Here is a 21,759-nt window from a genome sequence, read left to right as displayed (position 1 = left end):
ATTCAGGAGGTGGAAGAAAGAGCTGAATAAGTTTGTCGAAAATAATGAGACACCAGAATTCAAGGGCAGATATGAGAAGATCAGAGATCACTGGCCCGCATTTGTGGCCCACAAGACATCGGAAAAGAGTAAGAAGATGTCGGTGACAAACAAGCAAAATGCTGCGAAGAAGAAGCTTCACCATCGCACGGGGTCAGGTGGCTACCTCGTAGCCTGGCCTAAGTGGTCCAAGACTGAGAATGATTTGGTTCATAAAGGGATCGAACCAGAGACAATTAACTGGCCAGACCGTTGCCAGACTTGGTTCTTCGGGGCTGGCGGAACCTTGGACCCTGTAACAGGGAAGTGCATTTGGACGAACGATCAAATGGACATACCAGTCAGTAAGCTTAAGCAGTATATCGAAGCAGCGCAGGAAGGGACGTTCTTTCCAGACAGAGAGAACGACGAGCTCACAATGGCCCTCGGGAATCCTGAGCACCCTGGACGGACACGAGGCACGCCAGGCTCCATTCTGTGGAAGGTTGGGTTTCCGGACGCAGGCGGTTACAAATCCCATGAGAGGAGGAAAAAAGTGCAACAGACCCAAATACAGGCGCTGCAAGCAAGGGTAGACGCGATAGAGGAACGAGAAGCAAATCGCAGCAAACGTACTGCCGAAGCCTCCCCCGAAGCTACCCCGCCATCTCAGCGCAGAAGCAGCGTGGCTTCCACCGAGCTGCTTCAGCCGGAGCATGCCTTGACGGCTCCTGCCAGCTATCCCGTGGATGCTATCACAGAGTCTCAAAATTGCCATCTTATGATGCAATGGATGAATTTGAAGGTCAAGGCGGCTGTTGGCTCTGTTTATCCTACTGAACCCAGCGCAACTTTTCACTGCCGGCCGATTCCAGAAGGATATGCTAGGGTGATGGTGGATGAAATAACGGAGGGATTTGAGGACCTCCAGCTTGACCACCCTACCGGTGAAGGGGAGACTCGGCTGGGGTCTGCTCTGAAGACTCCATGCCTATGGCGGAAGGAGCTCATCAACCTTCCGAACTGGACGCCTCCGCCTCCTCCTCCTCCTCCGGCGAGTTAGGACAATCCGTCTCCTCCACCGCCTCCTCCTCCGGCGAGTTAGGACAATCCGTCTCCTCCACCGCCTCCTCCTCCGGCGAGTGACGATCAGGGCCCTCGGCCGGCTCCTTCTCCGATGCATGGCGGCACTCCGCCTGCGCCGACGCGCCCGAGCAGCCAACCTCCTCCTTCTCCACCTCGTCAGCAAGGGCGGAAGAGACCTGCCGCCACTCCAGCTGCTCCGGCGCGTCGTAGTCCTTCTCCTCCGCCTTGTAAGCAAGTAAAGAAGACAACCGCTCCGTCTGCTCAGTCGGCGTCTAGCAGTACAACCAGAGGCGGGAGGACATACAGATTCGGTCCTTCTCTGAAGACTCGAGAGAAGTTACCATACGAGAGGACCCCGGAGGAGAACGCGAAGATCGCGCGAACTGAAGTGGATGACTGGTTTCAAGGGTTGAAAGCAAAGAGACATCCACCTCCGGAGGAGAAGGTAGATCTGGTGAAAGTGAAGCGCACTCTGGCTGCCCTGGCAAAACCACCCAAGTCTCCGCCGAAAGGCAACTATGAGCGCATTATTGCAAAGACATGGGCCGAAGCGGAGCGGTCGGGAAGTACAGTCAGTGATCAAAGGCTGAAAGAACGACGAGCAGCTGGGAAACAAATTGCGCAGCTCGGCGAACAAGAGAAGCAATCGTGCCCCCCCCTCAAGGTGCCTAGCGACATCGTCGATCCGAGGATGGTGCCCGGTTATGGCAATGTTGACGATTACCTGCCCGATGATGTACATTATGATACCATGGAGGTGCAGATACACAGATACGAGTACGGGAAGCCTCTCGTCAAAGATGAAAAATCTTTAACAACGATGATGCGAAGATTACATGATTGGTACTCGAAAATCTGCAGAGAGTCTGAGGGGAGGAGTACTTTGTATGCGAGAGTTAAACCGGAGCATGACCTCGTTGGAATTGAACTGTTGCCTATTCCATTTGAGGAGTTCTATCAGTTTTTCAATCAATTGGCCCTCGATAAAACAACGATCACCTGCTACTGTCTGTAAGTACTACTACTTTTGTCATTAAGTCTCTCTATATAGCTCATCTCTTTCATTGCATGTATTTATAATTATCCTCACTATATTATGCAGAATGAAGATCGCCGAATTGAAGAAAAGACAAATCGGTGATATTGGGTTCATTAACACATATCTCATAGATGCAACTCAGGTTAAATTTCATGCCGCAGATACCGAGGCCAACTTGCTACGATCATTCAAAAAAATGAAAACAAAGATATAATACTCTTTCCTTACAACTTCGAGTGAGTGTTACTGTCTTGTGCATATTCGGTTTCCCTTATATATTAGTCCAGGTTATAGTAATGTAATTGATGAGTTATGCATGCGTGTGCAGTTTCCACTATATTCTCCTAGAGATTAGGCTTGAGCAGGGAGTAGTAACCGTCTTGGACTCTAAACGAAAAGATCCCCAGGAGTATGCGGACATGACTGAAATCCTCAAGAAGTAAGTTAAATCAATCATTATCCACCATATCAGCAACTTTGTTCATTTCCTGATATCAAGTAATTGTTTTCTTTGTCCGCCAGGGTTTGGAGAGAATTCACCAAAACAGTTCCGGGACTGCCGAAGGAGCTGGAATTTAGACACCTGAAAGTAAGTACTATAGTAGCATGTTCCGCGCATCTCCTAGTGATTCAAGCGCTAGTTTCATCAATACCATTTAGCATTCTTACTTATCAGTTTGATTGACCTCTATTTCTTGTAAAGTGGTTGTGGCAGGAACAAGTGAATGATTTCTGTGGATACTACATCTGCGAGTCCATCCGCCACACGACCTGTGAGCGGGGCGGGTACTCTGACGAACAATATGAAGTACGTAAATAACAACATTCACAATTTTAGTTTATTACCATCATTTGTATTGAGTTTCATTCATTCATATATATATGTATTGACCCCCTTCTTCAAATTAGATGTTTCGGAAGCGGGATGAACTCCTAGCACCAGCTCGCATGCGAGCAATTCAAGAGGAATTGGCGGCATTCTTTCTTGACCAAGTGATCGCTGAAGACGGAGAATACTATGTGGACCATGAGTCCGTATGATTATATTTGTAAGAGATAATTATTGTATATATGTAGCCGGTAGTGTTGGATAGATATACGAAAACTTGTTGTTCGACCAATCTCTCGGAGAAGGAGAGGTGGTCGATATCACTTCTCTCTGTATGCATATATGTTCATGACGATCTTCTGTTTCCTTCGTTTGCTTACTAGCTAACTAGCATGTCTAGTCCTCTCTATACGTATGTATAGTACGTAGCGTCGACCAAGCACGGACGTAAAGAGGACACTTCTCTCTATTAATTATAGCTAGCTAACACAATATATGAAACACCTAAATTAACCCCCCAAAACCCCCAACCCCCCCCCCCCCCTTTCAAAAAAAAAACAAAAACCCCAGCCACAGAAATGCTGACGCGTGGATGCCTATTGGTCCCGGTTGGTGCCACCAACCGGGACCAAAGGGTCTTCTGACTGGGCTCTGCGCACTGCCCACGTGGAGGCCCATCAGTCCCGGTTCTGGATTGAACCGGGACTAAAGGGTCGGGGCATTAGTACCGACACTTTAGTCCCGGTTCAGGAACCGGGACTAAAGGCCCTTACGAACCGGGACTATAGGCCCTTTTTCTACCAGTGGATCAATGGATTCCAAGGAGAGACGGATTGAAAGTGGCCTCTTTTATAAGGAGATCCACGCTGAGGTGGGTAAACCAACTGATCGACACACAGACCAAGGAGTGGAATGTTGAACTAGTGAGGCAGATTTTCCACCCCTTTGATGCAGATGAGATATGCAAAATTAAAATTCCACGGACTGAAATGGAGGACTGCTATACTTGGCACTATGAAAAATCAGGTGTCTTCACGGTTAGGAGCGCCTACAAGCTAGCCAATTCACTTAAAAGAAATGGTACGGAAAAAGCAACAAGCTCCTCAAGAGATCTGGGCGACCGGAGCATATGGGATGCAATTTGGAAGGCGAAGATACCAGAGAAAGTAAAGGTCTTCAGATGGAGAGTAGCTACAAACTCGCTCGCTACTAAACACAATGCTTTCAGAAGGACATTAGCGGATGACAGTGTATGTGAAATTTGCGGAAGATGTGCTGAAGATGAGTACGATGCTGTTATCACATGTACTAGGAGTGCTGCCCTTCGCCACTCCATGAGGGCCTTTTGGGAAATACCTAGGGAATCTGAATTGAAATACTCTGGTGTGGACTGGCTACAACTGATGCTACTAGGCCAGCACACGGAGGTCAGAAATAAGCTGATGTTAATCATGTGGCAGGCCTGGAGCTTAAGGAACAACGTGGTCCATGGTGATGGATAACAAACGGTCTCAGGTTCTGTCCAATACCTGCTCAGACTCCATGACGATATCCAGTTAGCTGCATGCGACCCGATGAACGAGGACGATAAGAACAAACAGTCCCTGTTTCCGGCCAAACCGAGCATACTGACCACACCTGAACCTAACCATTGGACTGCCCCTTCAGCGGGCAAAGCAAAGCTAAACACAGATGCTGCTTTCCTGAAGGAATCAAGGGAAGCGTGGGGTGGTGCGATCGCGAGAGACAATAAGGGCCATGTGTTTTTATCCGTAGGACGGCGACTTCCCAAATGCAGTTCGGCGGAAGAGGCAGAAGTTGCGGCTGCGGTGATGGGATTAACTGAATTTGCAAAATACTACTATGGAAATTTGATCCTAGAGATGAACAATGCCGGAGTTGCTCGGGATCTAAGAGCGGATGAGAGATGCAGATCGACCTGCCACGCATGGATTGCGGATGCTAAGGCCCTCCTCTTGGGCTACTCAAATGCAAAGATCAGTGCTGTCAGAAGGGAAAAGAACAAGCTGGCTCATGAGCTAGCTTCGAAAGCCACGTGTCTCAGGAGATTTTATGCTACTCGCTGACGTCCCGGCTGATATTAGAGATGTAACGAGGAACGAATATGCACCCACCATGGTGTAACTATGTAGCCATGGTTCTAAAAAAAAGAATTGTCTCGGCTATTGCCGATTGGAGTGGACAGGTGCAGCTTCTTTCCTCCCATGTGTTTTGGTTATACCTGGTGCGACCACGTGTTGTATGGTACTGTAGAAACTTTAGCACTTTTCTCTCATCCATCCACATCTCTCTCTCTCAGGACCGTAGCAACTACGTGCACGACTTAACCACCGCTTTACCGCCATATGAGCCTGTAAAATCTGCGCTGACATTAACTCCCAGCATCGCCATTCCTCAGTCCACCGTGGAGTAGCGGTAGCCCATCCAAGCCCTTCTGCGCTTTAAGCTCGCGGCTGCTGCGATCGACCTCGTGTTAGCCGTCGTCACCTCGACCCGCTCTCCTCTACCCTGCTTTATCTTCCGTCTTGTTTGGTCGTTCCATCCCATGCTCCACCGTCCAGAGGTGTTGCCGAGTCTCAGCGAGCTAGGCCGTCGGTACGCGGTGATGGCATATGGGCGCACACCGGCTAGGGCAGAGGCCCTGATTTGCCGCTGGAGTGTGCCTTGCGGACACGGCGGCCTCCGTGGCCGCTACGTTTGACATGGTCTTCACGGTGGTCGACGATCTTGAGAAGATCATGGTCGGCAACCCCGATGACGTCCGTGCCGTCGTCGACTGCACCATGTGGCGGTCATGAAGGTGCCCCAGAGGGAGGTGCATGCAGAATTGCAGACTATGGTGGCGGTCATGAACGCGACCATGGTGTGTGGGCACGTGAGTTCCATCAGGCTGTTGTTGCCGGACATCACAGGCGTCGACGATCTTTGGAAGGTTTGCAGCACATGAACACAACCTGATGAGCTCCGGGTCTCCGGTTTCTGCCGGTAGAAGCAGAAGGGGTGCACGGACATGGCGGTGCGGACGAGAGGTTGTGGCGGGTCATCTTCACCGCGGACGCTTCGAAGACCTGCAGCACGGCCATCGGATGTCGTCATCGGGACGCAGATTTTTAGAGCACTTGCTCCCAGGCCTTGTTATCCTGACTCTTTAATATTGCCTTAAAATCCACGCGAGAAAACTAACTTTGTATATGAAAATTTCTCTTTTTTATTGTTGAGTAACTGATTGTATTAAAAAACATAAATTAGACTAGGAAATATTCTGACTTGTCTTATACTCTAAATAGATTATGTATTTCTATATATATGCCCACGAGGCTCAAGCAATACAACGAACGAACTATTCCATCAATCCTCTCTCCCTTCTAACATGGTCTTTCCGGGTTCTAAACCCTAGCCGCCGCCGCTTCCGCACCCGCGCGTCGCTCCCGGGGCGGTCAGCCTCCATGACCGCCGCCGGGGGCTGCGCCGCCCGTACCTAGGGTTCGTCCGCCGGCCCTGTTGGCCGGCTGCCTTAGAGAGTCTTTTTTCTGAGCCCTTGCTCTGGGGTTTTCTTTCTCCTGCCAGTCAACTTGATCGGTGGTTTTTTTTGGTCTTCCGATCTATTCTTGATCGGTTTGCGTCGTCCATCGCCGCCGTCGACTCCGAGCGCCTCTACTCCGACCCCGACGTGACCAGCCGACCTTTCCTCCGACCCGGCGGCCACGCGCGCCGAGGCGGCCCGTCACTGCCAGCCACCGTCCGCGTGTCGATCCGCCCGTCGCCCTGCGCTGGCCGTCACCGCCTTTCTCCGACCGGCGGCCTCGTGCCATGCGACGGCCAATCATAGTCGTCGCTCACGCGCCGGCCCGCCCATCGATCCAGGTCACCCGCCTCCGCCGTGTCTGCACAGCGGCCCGGCGGTCTACCTCGCCGGCCTCGTTCTCGGTTGTGTCGGGACGGCTACGTCAGCCTCGTCGGCTGCCTCAATTCGGACGCCACTGCTCCGTTGGTCGCTCGGGCCTCGCTGTCCGGGCGCCGGCGCTGCTTTGGCAGCCCGGGTGCCGGTGCTGACAAGCTCGTCCGCGACGTCCCATGGCGTCCGTCGTCGCTGACTTCATCTCGGACTCCGCCGCCATCACGCCTCCACCGAGCGGCGTCTCCGACCTCGCGCGCGGTCGGCTTGATCACCCACTTGCCGCCGCGATCCGCCTCATCTACGCCGCGCGACCGACCTGGCCCGTCGGCTATGCGCGCCTCCGTAGGTCCCGTGAAGATCGTTCCCGAGTTCAGCGCACCTCTCCATCGATCGAGCATCGGGCTGCCGATGCGTCGCCCCGTCGGGCTGCAGCGTCACCGCCCCGTGGTTCTCCTCGCTGCTGCATCGACTCGTGCGTCGCTGCTGTGTCGCCCCTTCGGGCCGTAGTGTCGCGATACGTGGTCCCCGCCGCCGCCCCGAGGCCGTCCCCGCGGCTGCACCGACTCGCGCACCGCCGTTGCATCGCCCCTTCGGGCCACAGCGTCGCGGCGCGCCGTCGCCCCGACTCGCCTGCCGCCGCTACGTCGGGCCATAGCGCCGCGGCCCGCGGTCAGCTCCGCCGTCACCGCGCGTCGACCCCCTCGTGGTATGCGCTGCGCCGTCTTCCTTGGCGCGGGAACGCCACCGTCCGCGCCGATCTTCGTCACACTGCCAGGATTCTTCGCCTACTTCGAGCACCGCCGCCGCACTTCTAACCTAGCCGCCGCCGCCGTCAGGCCGACGCCGCCGCTCTTCTTCGGCCGCCGCCGCGGCTACCTCCGTAACTGCCGCCGCCGCCCGTCCACCCCCTTCGTCTTCGTCCAAGTACCAGCCCGTCGCCAGCATCGCCATCATCTACCCCGGCCACTTCGTCTACTCCGACCACCGTTGGTGACATCGGCCCCACACCGATGGACGCCGCAATCGTTGTCGAGTTCTTCTCTGCTGGCCCCTCCGACTTCTCCGACATGGCGTACAGCTTGTGCAGGTCCCTCGTCTACGCATGTCTGGTGCTGACAACACCGATGCGTGCCTTCATCCAAGCCTGGTCGGCGCTTCGTCAACTTCATCTTCGTCCGTCTACGCATGCCCAGTGCTGGCAACACCGGTGCGTGCCTTCGTCCATGATGTGTCCCCGGGCTTGGCAAACCCGCCGCGACGCGTCGTCAACAACATCTTCTCCCCGACGCACCACTACATCGACACCACTGCGCCCATGCTAACTCGGCGCACCCTTGCGCCCGCGGCTCCACGGCGACTTCCTCGACACCGGCCACCCTGACTCGACATCGACCACGGCATTCTTCGCATGGCTACCTCGACCACGGCTCCACCACCCACGCTCTCGACTACATCGACAAACGGCACAAAGGGTAACCGCCTGCTTGACCAACCTCGTTGGTTTCCACTCCAACCACGACTCTGTGATGCGTCGACCGTTACGACTGTGGGTTGGGGGGGAGGGGGGAGGGGGAGGGAGGGGTCCGTCTGCTTGCCTTTGGATTTTTCTCCAGTCTCACCGTCTGCGTCGCTACCGTTGTGACTGCGGGGGGATGTTGAGTAACGTGATTGTATTAGGAAACATAGGTTAGACTAGGAAATATTCTGGCTTGCCTTGTACTCCAAGTAGATTATGTACTCCTATATAAATGCCCACGAGGCTCAAGCAATACAACGAACGAACTATTCCATCAATCCTCTCTCTCCCTTCTAACATTTATTTCTGTCATATAGAACATGTTTTGAACTTCAAACTTTGCAGCGCAACAAAACCTACTAACTAGAATGTGGGATAAAACTTTCAGAATTTTTCGTCCAACATAAATACTAAAAAATATTTTTTAACCAAATAAAACTTATTTTGTATATTTATATTGGACGAAAAAAATCTTAAATTTTAATCTCAATTCTAGCAAGAAAGCTTTACTGTTCTGCAAAGGTTTGAACTTGAAGACATATTCTATGTAAGAGAAACAAAAAAAAATGTACTTACACGAATCTTGATGCGAAGAATGGATGGCTAGATAAGAGGGGCCTGGGTGCAGGTGCTCTAAAATATATTTTCGTGTCGTCATCTCCGCGACTCCGCCTCACGCTCCCGTAACAAAACAGCGTCAGCGCCATGGCCCTCGACTCCGGGACCCTATGCCCCCTTCATCCTGGTCGCGACCGCCTCCTATGGCCCTCCGCTTCGTGGAGGGTGGATCCCGAGTGTGGACGGACGGAACTGTGACACTGCACGCCTCGTCGTTCGTGAGGCGACCAGAGGCCAGAGGCACCATGTACCCAACCCATGCTCCATGCGCCACTTCGCCACCCCAGGGTTCTTGGTCGTTTCCATGACGCCGCAGTCGCGACCGCGAGTCGCGTCATGTAGCGCCCGCCTGTATGCAACCATCTCGGGCGTGGAAAAGCACGCCACCCAGCAGCCGTGCTCGCGATCAGTCGCCGTGGCCACGCTGTTGTTGTCGCTCGCCGGAGCCGGCGCCGCAGGCTGCGTCGCCTCAGACGCTCAGTAATCAGTATCTGTGCGTTGCCTTGGAGGTGTTCTCCTGCAGGTTGCTCAGTATCCGTGCCTTCCACCCTGCATCCGCCCAGATCAAGGCAGCACATGCTAGCCCGGTGGTGACCACCACGGCCAGGAGCAGCGTCCAAGAGACCAGCACCGATGTTGGCGTACTGGCCCCCCTGCAGCGTGTTGATCTACTCGTGCTGCGATATTTCTCCTATGTGTTTGTTGTCGGAGACGTTGAGCAGCATGACGAAGGAGAGGCCGGAGAACAATTTTGGTACAAGATCCACCACAGCGAATTCTTTTTGCTATAATCTGGTTCAGTTACACGCCTAATAAATCGCTATAGCCTAGCCCTGTATGTGTCGATCATGAGCAACTTGATAAAGCTATAATTTCGTCTTTGGTTAACAATTGCACTCTTAAATTCTACTGTCAATGGAGTAAATCTAGACATGAATTGCAATCAAGATTAGTCATTGGATGTTCTCTCTTTCTTTGACCTTGATTAAGATTGTGTTATCAGGAAAAGGTAATTAGGTATCTCCCTTGCTGCATATTTTTGCAAATTATTCTATTTCAGATGACATAGCAATGTTGTTGAACATGCCTCTAAACAATACCTGCATAGGTGACCACGTTACGGCCAAGAGCAGTGGCCAAGAGGCCGTACTGAAATAGAGCTTCCCATCGACGTTTTTTGAACAAGCTCTCAAACTGAAGGTGCATAGTGTTGCTCCCACCCCTTTCTGTAACTAACTTATCGATGGGGCGCGGCATACCGCCGCGCAACATGGCTATTTCTCCGACAAGTATTTTCAAACGGAGGGGGTAGAAAATAACACCAGATCCAACCAGTGAATATTGGCTCAAATTAATAGGTAACTCAGAGGAAATTTACTCTTTCAACACTACATTCTACAACTCGAATAACCATTAACAACTCGAATGACTATTCATTAAAGAAAAAAGATTAATATTCCCTTCAACTAATTGTCGCTCAAACAGATGTATTTAGCACTGAAATACGTCTAGATACACCCGTTTCAACAATAAACAATAATTAATATGAATCAGAGGAAGTAGTTAAAAATTATATATTACACAACTAATCTTACATAATGTCTCAACAAAAATTTGCAAAGGCCCTTTACCACTTCACAGGAACCAATTATGCAGGGAGCTCCACCAGAATATTGTAGACCAGAAGTGAATGTACTGTGTTTAATATTGTTCGAAATGTATCTATGTGCTTCATGTTCCCTGATATGCACCACACATGGTGAATATAAATGTCTAATTTTTGGTTGCTTCTAAGCATGACTTCCTTTATTATGCCTACAACCTTACTCACATAGTTATTTAACTTCAAAGTGAAATTCATTGTATACAGCAAAGACAAAGATATCATGTATAAAGTGTAAACACAGCGTATCGCCGGGGCGCGGCGCTGCGCGGGTATGCTAGTTATACACGGAACTGGAGCTAGCAGCTAGGTTGGAGACAAATCCTTGCCGGCCATGGATCAAAAGAGTCAGAGCAAGTCTGCATCAAGATGTACACAAAACTGTCGGTGTTTCATTTACTGCATGTATGAAACTGCGAAGATTCTTTGGTTGTTCTCTAGCCCCAAGTCACCATTAGTCGACCTCGACCTTCGCCATCGGTTCCGCCTACTCGGAACATGCGTGTGCCACGTACGTACGACCTCCATGAAGCCCACGCAGCTGACACTGGGATTTCGTGTCTGCTATTAATGCAGTAAGGATCTACGTCCATTCTTGCGTCGTTATTTTTTCTCCTTATCTATGCTTCACTTACTCTAGTGAACATTCTACTACCTGACAGTTGACACTGACACCAGAAACCTTGTGGAAACTCACATGCCTGCCGCTGATTGGAGCCCTGGACACACTCGCCGAGTCGTGAGAATGAGGAGGTGTTTGTTTCCAGAGACTTTTTTATGTAGGGAGTAGAAAAAGTCTCTCAGAGATTTTTTTATCAAACGGGAGGGATTTTTTAGGAACTAAACTAGGCATTTGGGACTAAATGAAGAAGATTCTCAAGGAGAGTCTTTTTGGGACTTTTTGAGACTTTTCCAACAATGCCCTTTCATGCACCTATTGGCCCGCCACCCCATAATGTTGTTTGATTGTTATTTTTCTATATACTAGGGGCAACATGATCATTTAATAACCTCTAGAAAAGGACTAGGGACTTTTTAGTCTATGGAAACAAACAGGGAGGGAGTTTTTTAGAGACTTCAAATCTATTGTTTGGTTGGGGTAGTTAGAGCTAGGGAATGGGAATTGAAGGGGTACGAGACTTCAAATCTATTGTTTGGTTAGGGGGATTGGGAATTGATAAGGGAATAGTCATGGGACTTGAGACTCCAACTCCCACCGTTTTATTAACAGGGGATGGGGTGGGAGTTGGAAGGGAATTGTTTTAGTGAGTCAATCTTAGCCATTCATTATAACTTACGTTAATTTCCCTTGTCTATTTCCTTGTCAATTCCCACGAACCAAACACGGGAATACAATTTCTCATCAAACTCTCATACATAATTTTTATCATGCGCCAAACAGAGGATTGGGAATAAAACGACTCATCCCATGTCTAATTTTAATATAACTCCCTACATTAAACTCTCATTCCCCTTCCCATTTTTTGCCAAACACGCTGTAGAGACTTTTTAGTTGGGATTAGAAAAAGTCTTAGGACTAAAGAACCAAACACCACCTGAGCCAAGAGACCGAAGATGATCGGTCAAGCGGCTCAGGGCGCCTTTTCTATGGCGCCACGCTTCTCGCTTTGCACCCAAGTGATTTCTTGAGGCTGCCAGATCTTAAAACTTTTGATTGCCACATATCTGATATCTCTCACACACACCAGACAGAGACAAGAGACAGAGAGGGAGAGAGGGAGACTTTGAGACTTTCGCTGCATTTCTAGAGAACTTGCTTGCATTACTATCGTCGGAGGATGAGGAGGATTATCCAGGAAATTTCGCCGCCGGCCACCATTGCCACTGTTCCACCTTTCACGTCGGCCCCCCCTGTACATACGCATCAACATACGTAGATGGCGGACAGTATATATACACGATGTAGGTGTACAGTACAGTCCTACCGTATCCACGGACGGACACAGTAAACTACACCGAATTAGTAAGGAAGAATGCCACCGCGCGCGCACATGGTGTGGCCGGCAGCAAGGCTTGTGCTCGTCCTCGTCACTTTGCTCACGCTTTGGAGCAGCGACGTTGCCGTTGCATCGCTGTTGGCGGCGTCGGTGCGGGTCGGCGTGGTGCTGGACCTGACGAGCGTGGGGAGGGAGAGGCGCGCTTGCATTTCCATGGCGTTGGACGACTTCCATGCCGCTCACGCCGGCTCCGGTGCCACGCGGATCGAGCTGCTCCTACGAGACTCGCGCGGGGATCTTGCCACGGCTGCACATGCTGGTAAAAGAATATACTTTTTTTTCGGTTTATAAAGCTTATCTTAAAATTTTAGTTTTTCCATTTTATAGGGCTCAATTTGATTGTTTCTCATCACAAGTTTACATTTCAAGGTGTATTAAATAATTAAATGCAAGTATTAAGAGAAAATTGGCCAATGCATGTACTTTATGCATGCATGCATTGTAATTAATACATTGGTAAACATAAACTTTTGAGAAAAATAAGAGCATTAATTGGGTGGTTTTACAAATTACAAAAAATATTGCACCACTCACCATCTATCTTGGTTGATGAGATTTTTGAATTGAGCCCTATAAACCGAAAAGTAGGGAGTACGTCGAACCCAAATATCTCTTTCTAGTCGTCTTCGCTTCAACATATCTCGCTCCTGCATGTATCTCGTTCCTTGAGCTTAAATTCAAAGTTTTTTCTTTTCCATACAATCCAAATTTGGACTTAAATTTAAAGATGAGTAGATGACATACAAGTTCATTCAGTTCAAGTGAACTCGTAATCCCTTTTACTCAAAAAAAGTTCATTCAGTTCAATACACACACTTAATATCTCCGCAAAAAAACACATTTAATTTTCTGGGATCAATATCAAAGGATTTCATTCATATTAATGTTTTAGGAGTATTTTTTTAGGAAAATGAGGTTTTTGTTTTTTGGCGAGAGATATTTTGGTTCAGTTCTTTTTGTTAAGAAAAGTTCTGTTTTTTCTTTGAGCAAAAGATTTTGGTTCGCTTCGTAAATCGATTGGGTCAGCCAAGTGCAATGTTGGCCCACGTAACGCACCAGCCTTTTAGGCCCCAGGCACCTTTTTTTGACAATTGGGCCCAGGCACCTAGTAGTAGTACCACACTGCAGATACCCAAACACCCACTCGCTTCCGTCGTACAGCCGCCGTAACCCCAGCACCGGCGGCGGCCTCAGCAGGCCACCCCCTCAATGTACGGACGCGCCGTACTCCCGCCCGGCGCCGAGATGCTACCACTGGCTATGGGCAACGGCTGCACCACCCACGGTCCCTCTGAGGCTCTGACCTCTGTTGACCCAGCGGACCGCCATGGCCTCCATCCTTGCTGCAGCTAGCGGCAAAGCCTCCTTAGCTCTCGCCCACAAGGTACTCTTTCTCGCGACTCCACTGGCTGGCTAGTGGGTACGGAGTGGCAGGGCAAAAAAATATTTCAAGTTAATTTTGTATGTACGGAAGTTAGGAAAGCCGAAAGAATCTGTTATGCCGATGCACGACATAACTCTAGAATATGGACGTGGCTAGGGAGCGCTGCTGCGTTCGTTTGTTGTCTGGAGCGCAACGCTGCATATAGTAAGTGCATGTTCTTGTATCCAGCTGTCTGCACTAGAAAAGAAAATTGTTTCACAACATCCTATAGCATACATGTGTGCCGATTGAATCAGTCTAAATCCTGTCCCCACATGCATTTATTTCGGAGTTTGAAAGTTGTAAAAGCCTTAACTTTTGATTCAAGCATCGAAATCCAGTTCCATTTTCACCGTCAGATTTCTGACGACGAGTTCTTCAAAACTAGATCTCATATGAGTAGGTTTCGTCAAACTTTTTTTGAGGGCAACTTTGGATGCAATGGAGGCAACTATAGTGCTATACGGAAGCAACTTCTTCTTTTTCGCCTAGTTGGACTGACTATTATGTTGGTTTGCGTAAAAACGAGAAAAAACACACAAAACATAAGGCATATTTAGTGCGACTTCACTGCACTATGTGTATCTGTGAGTTTTGTTAACATTATCCCAACTTGCCTATCATGACTGCTCAATTGCCTACTGTTGATACTTAGTTGCCTATAGTTGATGTTCAATTTACTATAAATGGTATAAATTGCCTATATTTATGTCTAGTTGACTGCTATCGGTAATTAGTTGCCTACAATTGCTTCGCAGTTGCCCAAATTTTCAAAATAGTTGCCTACAATATTATGAAGTTGTTTATCATTGTTTTTCTAAGTTGCCTACAAATACTCTGAAGTGGCCAAGATTCACCATCGTGTTATCTATCATAGCTAGCAATAACAAACACAAGAGCATCATCAGTAGACAACATCATAGTATTATAAGCCATTTAGAAACAAACGACGACATACGAGTATGAACAATAGGCAACTTAGAAGTACTGGTGAGGAAGTTAGGAGAGTGTTACATAAAATTAACTAGGATATAAAATGTAGTGAAGTTGCCTGCTTTTAGGACTGAAGTTGCCTCTTATCGAAGGAAAGTTACTTATGAAGGTGATGTGATATTATCTACCTCCATTTCGAAGTTGTTCTGTATTGTTAGTTGGTTGCTTATTGTTGCTAATTAGTTATTTTTAGGAGTGACGTTGATTCTGTTTAGAACTAAAGTTGCCTCATCTAGAGTAAAAGTTGCTTTTGGAAAACAAAATCAAAGGAACATATCCATATGGGGTTTAGTTTTGACCTGGCTAGCCAACTCATGTGTTTCGCATCATTATATCTGAAGATTTTAATGATTTTCACATACTACTTGATCGAAAATTAAGAACTTGCATAGGTTTGCGGGAAATTGTCTAATCCGTCCCCTTGTCATTAACCCCTATGCAACTTCTTATCTAATAGTCGCGACCTGGCTAGCCCACAAATGCACGCTCCGTACCGTTAGCAACTTATGTCCAAAGTCACCTATATATGAAACTAAGTTGTATGCAACTAAATATGATGTTAAGCTACTAGCTAGTCATGGTAGCCATCTTAGGATATTGTTAGCCTGCCTTGAAAACTAAGTTGCCTATAATACTATGAACTTAGAGGCGAAGCTAGTTATGATAGACTACTTACTTGTTATGGTAGGAAACTTAAAGAGTGAAGGTAGTTAACTTGGTAGTCACGATAGTCAACTTCAAAGGGATTTTCGTTGATAGGCGATCATATACTACACATACCAAGAAGAAGTCGCTTTTTTATAGCACTAAAGTTGCCTCCGCAACATCTGAAGTTGCTTTAAAAAAAGTTTGTCGAAACATATCAATATGAGATCTAGTTTTGAAGAACTCATCGCGACAAACACAATGGTGAAAACGGAATTGAAATTCGACACTCGAGTCAAAAGTTATAGATTTTAGAAAAATTTGAAGCTCCAAATAAATGCATGCACGTGGGATCTTGCTGAATAGCGAGGCGGATGGGAACGTGAAGATGTGAGGGGACCAACTGACCAGGTACTTTTTCTATTGGACGTGGCTAGAGGGCGCACGAGCGCCAGTTGTTAGGATCGAGCGCTTTTCTAAATATGGAAGGAGCAATTGACGCGCCTGACGTGGTACACAAAAAAAGAATCTTGTCCCGACGTGCATTTATTTGAGGGTCCAAAATGTTTAAAAAATTGTAATTTTTGATTTAAGCGTCGAAATCCAGTTTCGTTTTCACATTTGGGTTTCTCGCGATGAGTTCTTCAAAACTAGATCTCATATTGATAGGTTTCGTCGAACTTTTTTTTGAGGCAACTTTGGGTCTGATGAAGGCAACTTTAGTGGTATAAGAAGGAACTTCATTTTTTACCTAGCAGGCATGCCTATTAGGTTGGTTTGTGTAAAAACGAGAAAATCACACAAAACATGAGGCACCTTTAGTGCTACATATAAGCAACTTCATTGCACTATGTGTATGAATGGATTTTGCTAACATTATCACAACTTGCCGACCATGGTTGCTCAGTTGCCTATCGTGGATGCCGTGTTGCCTACAATACTATGAAATTGGCCTATCATCGACGTCTAGTTACCTTCTATTGGTAATTAGTTACCTACCATTGCTGCTCAGTTGTCTAACTTTGCAAATTAGTTGCCTACAATATTATGAAGTTGCTTATCGTTGTATTTTTTAAGTTGCCCCAAAACACTATGAAGTTGCCTATTAATGATGCTTAGTTGACTGCCATTACTATTTTAGTTTCCTATAATATATTAAAAAGTTGTTCGTCAATGTTGCCAAGTTGCCTATATATGAAACTAAGTTGCTTACCACACTGAAAAGGTGTTATATGCAATTTCGGATAATGTTAGGCTACTCACTAGTCATGGCAGGCAACCTAGGATAACGTTAGGCTACCTCAGAAAGTAAGTTTCCTATAGCACTATCAACTTGGAGATGAAGGTAGCTATGGTAGAATACTTGTTGGTCATGGTAGAAAACTTTGAGATTGTTATGCACTCGAGTGACACACAAAAAAGTTAGCAAGTTTTGGGGTGTGTTTATACAACTACAGTGCACTCACCAGACTACTCCTGTGTACTTTGAGTTAGTATCTAAAAAAAGCAACCACATATAGAAAAATATAAATTCACCATTGATGGGCTATTGGAGGCAAAACGAGGACAATAACTTTAAGATTGTTATGCACTCGAGTATCACACAAAAAAAGTTAGCAACTTTTAAGGTGTTTTCGTGCAACTCCAGTGCATTCAACAAGCAACTAATGTGTGTTTTTCATCATTATATCTGGAGATTTTAATGATTTTTGCTGACAACTCGTGCCAAAATTATGAACAACTTGTGTAGTTTTGCGAGCAACTGTCTAATCCGCACCCTATGAAATTTCTCATCACCCCCTATGCAACTTCTCATCTGTCCTCACTTTTGCAACTAGTCAACACCCGCGACCTAGCTAGCTAACACACGCGCGTTCATTAGCGTAGGCTAGTAGACTACCCCAGAAAAGGTAAGAAAAAAGCTCTCATACCATCCATCCCCACATAGTTCGGAATTTGGATCACGATAGAAACCTTAGATCCCACAAAAACTTTTCGACATTGTCACTTATGTCCCTTGATGGACGACTTTCATAGTATTTTATGCAATTGGGGATCATTCGTAGGCAACTTCGTAGCAATATAGACAACTTGGTTTCTGAGGCTGACAACTTAGAAGCCATGTTAGACAACTTTCCACTCTACGGTAAACAAGTTTCACAGTATCATTGGCAAGTAAACTATCTACAAATTAGTTTTCGATGTATGCAACTTAGCAACCATGGTAACAATCTATTAGACTACTACGCACAACTATTAGTAGGCTACTAGATGAATTCACTAATACACACGATGCAATTCATCTAGCATCAAAGTTGCTCCTATTTAGCACTAAAGTTGCCTCATTTAGCATCGAAGTTGCTTTTGAAAAAAAACTTCAAAACATATTCATATGGGATCTTGTTTTGAAGCGTTTGTCATGAGGAACCCAACGGTGAAAACCGATCATCATTCCAACACGTGGTTTAAAAGTTATAGCTTTTTGAATTTTTCCCATACTGGAATTAATGCATGTTACGTCATCATTGCATTGACGTGTTTGATCAGACCACATGGAGAAAAATCAACGCATTGTTGTGGAGGAATCTTTTCATATATAGAATGGATGGGTGGGAATTTTTTTCCAAATCTGGGTGATGATTGTGTGGGTCGCGAGCCATCGAATGACTGCAGCGCGTGCGCTTGACTTCGCCAGAGAGCGCAGCTGCACTTTTAAGCATTCAGGTTTTCTATTTCGTCAGGTATCGTCTTTTGAAACGCAGGGACTAATAGCAATGCAATCGGATTAAGAAAACTGAGATCGGACGGCTTAAACGGATGCGCTTGCTCCAACCAAATGAGAAAAATTCACTGTAGGTCACAAAACTTGAGCCGGCTGACACTTAAGTACCACTACTTCAAAATACCCGAAATACAGTCCATCTACTTGCGCAGGGGGTTCACTTTGGTCCGTATATACGATTAGAGCTACGTATTTGCTGACTTGGCCGAGTCAGCCGTTGCCAGCTGTGCTTTGACCGCCACTTGTGCAGCACCTGTCGGGGGGGGGGGCGTTAATACTAGATGGCTGGAGGTTTTTTTTTTGCAAATGCGCACACCTGGTCGGACTGCACCGGGTCGCTCCTGTCTCCTCCCTCCCGCAACCCACCTGGTCGCCCTGCCTTATCCCCTCTCGCTCTCCGCTTCCTCTCCTCCGAACCCTAGCCAACTCCCGTCCGCGCCGCCGCCGTCGCCTTCCGCCGCCGCAGCCATTGCCGACGCCCTCCTCCGCCTCCTCTGTCTCCTCCTTCATGTCGTCTTCCAGCTCCATCCGCTCAGCGCTGCATGGCCGCTCCGTTGCTGTACCACTGATCGGGTGCCCGGATTGCGGCGAGCAGGTGAGGTTCTACCGGTCTAGCACCGATGAGCACGATGGATGGATCTTCTACAAGTGCGTGAACCACCATGTAAGTGCCAGTTTAGTAGATTCATGCCGTGTCAGCTCACTTTAGTAATGAAGCAGAGCAGCTGGTTAACTAATGCAGTAGTTTAGAGCAATGCAGTAGTTGAATCATTAAATCTGTAATTTTCTGGAGTTGGTTAACTAATTTTGCCATTGATTAATCAGGTCACTTGTGATCTCTGGCACTGGGAGCTTGAGTATGTGCAGCATCTGGTTGAAACAAGGCGTCTGGTTGGTGATGCTGTTGTAGATGCAATTGGTGCTATTGAGGACAAGAGGGAAGAGCTTGAGAGGCAGAGGACTGAATCAATGGCAGGCAGAGGCACAGCTGGAAGGGTCATGGCTGGGAGAGGCAGGGCTGGAAGAGATAATTATGGCAGCTCCAGTGAGAATAAGTATGCTACCAAGCAGCAAATTGCTATGCTTTTAGGGTTAGGCAGAGAGATTTTGATGCTGCTGAAGCTGATGATTGGTTTTGTTATAGTGCTTTGTGTGATGTGTTTCACCTTAATTATGAAGAAGTGAAGTGTTGTTAATTCAATAGGTGCAGGTGTGTAAACTGAGCATACTAAAATGGTTGCTTTTGTTTGCTCAGTAATGCTTAGTTGTAATGGTTGTTGCAATGGATAATATGTCAGTAATGTGAAGCCTTCTTGATCTACTTGCTTTGAAATGCTAGACCTAATTGCTTTGAAAAAACTGACAGATGTATTTCATGTCAGAAGTGTAGTTAAACTAATTCTGACAGAATATTTGCAGTTCACTGAATTTTTATAGTTAACTGAATTTAGTTTGCAAAGTTAAACTCATTGTACTTAACCTCATTGCTTTCAAATTAATTACTGTAATGAACTAACTTTGCAAACTTTGTAAACTAATTGCTGTACTAAATGAAGTAAGTGAATCTCAGCACAACTGAACTCAAAAGCAAGCATGTACTTGCACCTACTGCAAACACCCACCCAACAACTTGCACTCTACATGTAGCTTTGGTCCACCAGTCGACCACCACCACCAGATCCCCTTCTTCTTCCTCATCTTTCATCTTCAAGTTCGTGCACCACCAGATCCCTTCTCTCCTCTGTCCAATAGCCCCAACAGATCCCCTTGTCATCTTCAGCTAGCAGCAACCATGGTGTCCTGGGATGATCTTCCCAGTTCTTCTGAAGATGACTCTGTGACCAGCAAGGTTAGTGTGCTCCTTAATCTCACACAAATCCAGTCTAGGGTTTCTCAGCTAGGGTTTCTCTCTCAATTGATTCCAAATGTCTCTCTTTTGTTTAGCCACCTGCCACAATATCCTGTGAGGAATGGAGTGGCTTGGCTACAGATCTGCCTAGCTTTAGATGTGGGCATGGATCTTTGTGTGAGAAGAATGTGGCATTTGAATCTGTTGATACTGGAAGAAGGTTTCTAGCTTGTGCACAAAAGGTTAGTAATTTTTTTGCATTTTGCACTGTTAAACATTTTTCTCTTTGTAGTATGTCTTAAGTTCCATCATCAGGCACAGTACTGAATACTGGCAGTTAACTGAACCTCTTTTTTGTATGTTCTAAATTGTTAGGAAGTACCCAAATGCAGATATATTGAGTGGGTTGACCCTGAGTGGCCTGATGCTCTGAAGATGCGCCTAGCTACTATATGGACCATGTATGAAGAGGAGAAAAAACAGAGGCTCAGACAGAATATTGTGAGTGCTGAAGAAAATTTGAAGGTTCTTGAAGAGAAGAAGAAGAAGATGGAGAATGAGTTGAGGCATTTCAAGCTTGATTTTGCTAAGATGGTGGCTGAGAAGGAGCAGGCAATGAGCCAACTAGGCAGCACACAACTTACTCTGACTAATCTAAAGGAAGAACTTGAGAAGAAGAAGATTGCAGACAAGTCAGTAACCAACATTCACCAGGTATTCAGGGTTAAAGCAGAGAAAGAGAGGGATCAAACAGTGCAAGAGAGGGATGACTTGAAGCATGAGAAAAGGAAGCTTGAGTACATGATTGATGACCTATTCAAACACAAAGAGGCCACCAAGGAGAAGATAAGGAAGCTGAAGGGCATACTGAATGAATTTGATTGAATCTGTGTCGTTGTAAAAAAAACCACTTTGTATCTTTCCTCCTGGATCTGTGTCAACTAAATTGTGTTAAGATAAGATATTGAAGTTGAAGTGGGTTATGATAAGAAACTGAAGTTGGTTCAGATAAGAAAATGAAGTTAACTGTCTCTGTCTTATATGACTGAATTTGCCTGAATTTATATGCCTGCAGTTGCCGTTTTATATGACTGAATTTGTCTGAATTTATATGTCTGCAGTAGCTTTTTTATATGACTGAATTTGTATGCCTGTAACAAATTTTTCTTAAAGAAAAAAATTACACAAAAATAGTTTTGCCTAGGTCTCGAACCCAGGACCTGTGGTATTGAACGTTGGTGGCAATGCTAGTGTGGTAATTAGTAGTGCTTTGATCAGGGGCAGGTACTAACCTACCTATTTAGCAGTTGCTAGTGGCCCAATGGCTCACACCTCTTCCGTTTCCTTCTCTGCTCTTTAAG

General features: G+C 46.9%; 1 protein-coding gene across 1 annotated transcript; it reads left to right on the top strand.

The window, feature by feature from the left end:
* The first annotated feature begins 20,239 nt into the window (after positions 1-20,239).
* On the top strand, positions 20,240-21,283 carry LOC147958473 (uncharacterized). Its single transcript, XM_087532152.1, has 3 exons — positions 20,240-20,398; positions 20,494-20,640; positions 20,774-21,283. Exons 1-3 carry the CDS (start codon positions 20,342-20,344, stop codon positions 21,281-21,283), a joined length of 714 nt encoding a protein of 237 aa, XP_087388278.1. The 5' UTR covers positions 20,240-20,341.
* Positions 21,284-21,759: the final 476 nt, after the last annotated feature.

This window comes from Triticum urartu, chromosome 7A (genome assembly GCF_056163025.1).
Source record: "Triticum urartu cultivar PI428250 chromosome 7A, HENAU_Tu73, whole genome shotgun sequence".
Classification (NCBI taxonomy): Eukaryota; Viridiplantae; Streptophyta; class Magnoliopsida; order Poales; family Poaceae; genus Triticum; species Triticum urartu.
This window is presented reverse-complemented; position numbering and strand designations above follow the sequence as displayed.

Excerpts from the sequence above, each read along its gene's own strand:
- LOC147958473 (XM_087532152.1), top strand. The coding sequence starts at position 20,342 with ATGGTGTCCTGGGATGATCTTCCCAGTTCTTCTGAAGATGACTCTGTG. Across the intron at positions 20,399-20,493 it reads ATGACTCTGTGACCAGCAAG|CCACCTGCCACAATATCCTG; the intron begins GTTAGTGTGCTC and ends TCTTTTGTTTAG. Across the intron at positions 20,641-20,773 it reads TTCTAGCTTGTGCACAAAAG|GAAGTACCCAAATGCAGATA; the intron begins GTTAGTAATTTT and ends CTAAATTGTTAG.